General features: G+C 44.9%; 1 protein-coding gene across 1 annotated transcript; it reads left to right on the top strand.

Annotated features, from left to right (window-relative positions):
- The first annotated feature begins 642 nt into the window (after nucleotides 1-642).
- Nucleotides 643-1,154, top strand: LOC115256529 (cecropin-B type 2). The gene is made up of 2 exons (XM_029855217.2): nucleotides 643-856; nucleotides 925-1,154. Exons 1-2 carry the CDS (start codon nucleotides 755-757, stop codon nucleotides 1,003-1,005), a joined length of 183 nt encoding a protein of 60 aa, XP_029711077.1. The 5' UTR covers nucleotides 643-754; the 3' UTR covers nucleotides 1,006-1,154.
- Nucleotides 1,155-1,380: the final 226 nt, after the last annotated feature.

Here is a 1,380-nt window from a genome sequence, read left to right as displayed (position 1 = left end):
TTGAGGGCTTGTACCAATGAACCAACATTTTTGACAATAAAAACCAGCTACGAGAACATTGGTCCTGTCTTCAATATATTTGGGTATGCAACTTTATACAAAACATAAACCTCTGCGCCATAATGGACATAAAACAGCCGCATAATCAATGTGTAATGAGGTGTTCATGGAATACAAAGCTTAAAACCATGTTCCTTTCCTAAATGATTAACAAGTGATTCACGACTCTAATTAAGTTTAAGTTCAGATTCAGCGAATAACTGAACACAACAGCCAGTCCAGATGTTACACCAGATATGTGATTCCTAATTTCCCAGAGCAGAGGCAAGCCTCTGTAGTAAGAGTACCCATTCATTCATCAGTATCACGTACACGTAGTTCCGATGAACGGCAGACAGCTGAACCAAAACAAAAACCGCTCGACTAGACGATTGCTGCCATCGATCGAAGTGGAAACCACCGATCGCACACGCTGCGTTGTTGTGCGCGGTGGTGATCGTTCGCGTGCTCGGTGATTCCCAGCGCCCCGTCGCGTCGTTGGTCGCGCCTCCGTTTCGAACTCGCTACTCAAAAGGAAGAAAACCACCACGGAAAAGTTCGGTGGTAGGACCGTAGGACTATAAAACCAAGTCATTTCTCGTTGGTCGGCTATCAGTTGGCAAACAGAGTCGAACCTAATCCGTCCTAGATGTTTTAGTGAAAGCTTGACATTGTCGTCGTCGTACCTACACGCTTAGCAAATCAGCTCCCAACCATGAACTTCAGCAAACTGTTTGCGCTTGTTCTGCTTATCGGATTGGTGCTGCTCACCGGGCAGACCGAAGCCGGAGGACTGAAGAAGCTGGGGAAGAAATTGGTAAGATACGGACCGCTTACTTAGCCTTTCATTTATCCTAATATTGATTCTATTTTACCCAATTCTAGGAAGGAGTCGGCAAGCGAGTGTTCAAGGCTTCCGAGAAGGCTCTTCCCGTACTCACCGGATATAAGGCAATTGGGAAGTAACAGGAAGCGGAAACTACTAACTGGGTGGGAAGAAGGGATATACAAATTGTGATACCGTCGTTCGAAAATGCTCTCGAAATGAAATTATTTAATTAAAGCTAGACATGTTAAATAAAAACGAAAGGTGAAAAAAATACAATGATTGAGTTTATTTACAATTTCTTTCGAAGAATCTTTCAAAACTACAATTGACAGGGGTTAGAAGCAAAGGGCTTAGGGCAAGCCCGTGCACAAAGGAGGGGTTTTGGGGGTTAAACTCCTCCCATTGCCAATGGTCCATACACTAGGCGCCCCTCCGCCCTTTGCCAAAATTTAGAAAAACCCCTCCCTCGTAGCCTTTTCTGTGCACGGGCCTGGCTTAGGGACAATACGTCG

Source organism: Aedes albopictus, chromosome 1, assembly GCF_035046485.1.
Source record: "Aedes albopictus strain Foshan chromosome 1, AalbF5, whole genome shotgun sequence".
Classification (NCBI taxonomy): Eukaryota; Metazoa; Arthropoda; class Insecta; order Diptera; family Culicidae; genus Aedes; species Aedes albopictus.
The sequence above is the reverse complement of the archived record's forward strand: the minus strand, read 5'-3'. Positions and strand labels throughout refer to the sequence as shown.

What these genes read in the sequence shown, in the direction of transcription:
- LOC115256529 (XM_029855217.2), top strand. Translation starts at nt 755, where the DNA reads ATGAACTTCAGCAAACTGTTTGCGCTTGTTCTGCTTATCGGATTGGTG. An exon ending in AGAAGCTGGGGAAGAAATTG is followed by an intron (nt 857 to 924) that starts GTAAGATACGGA and finishes ACCCAATTCTAG; the next exon opens with GAAGGAGTCGGCAAGCGAGT.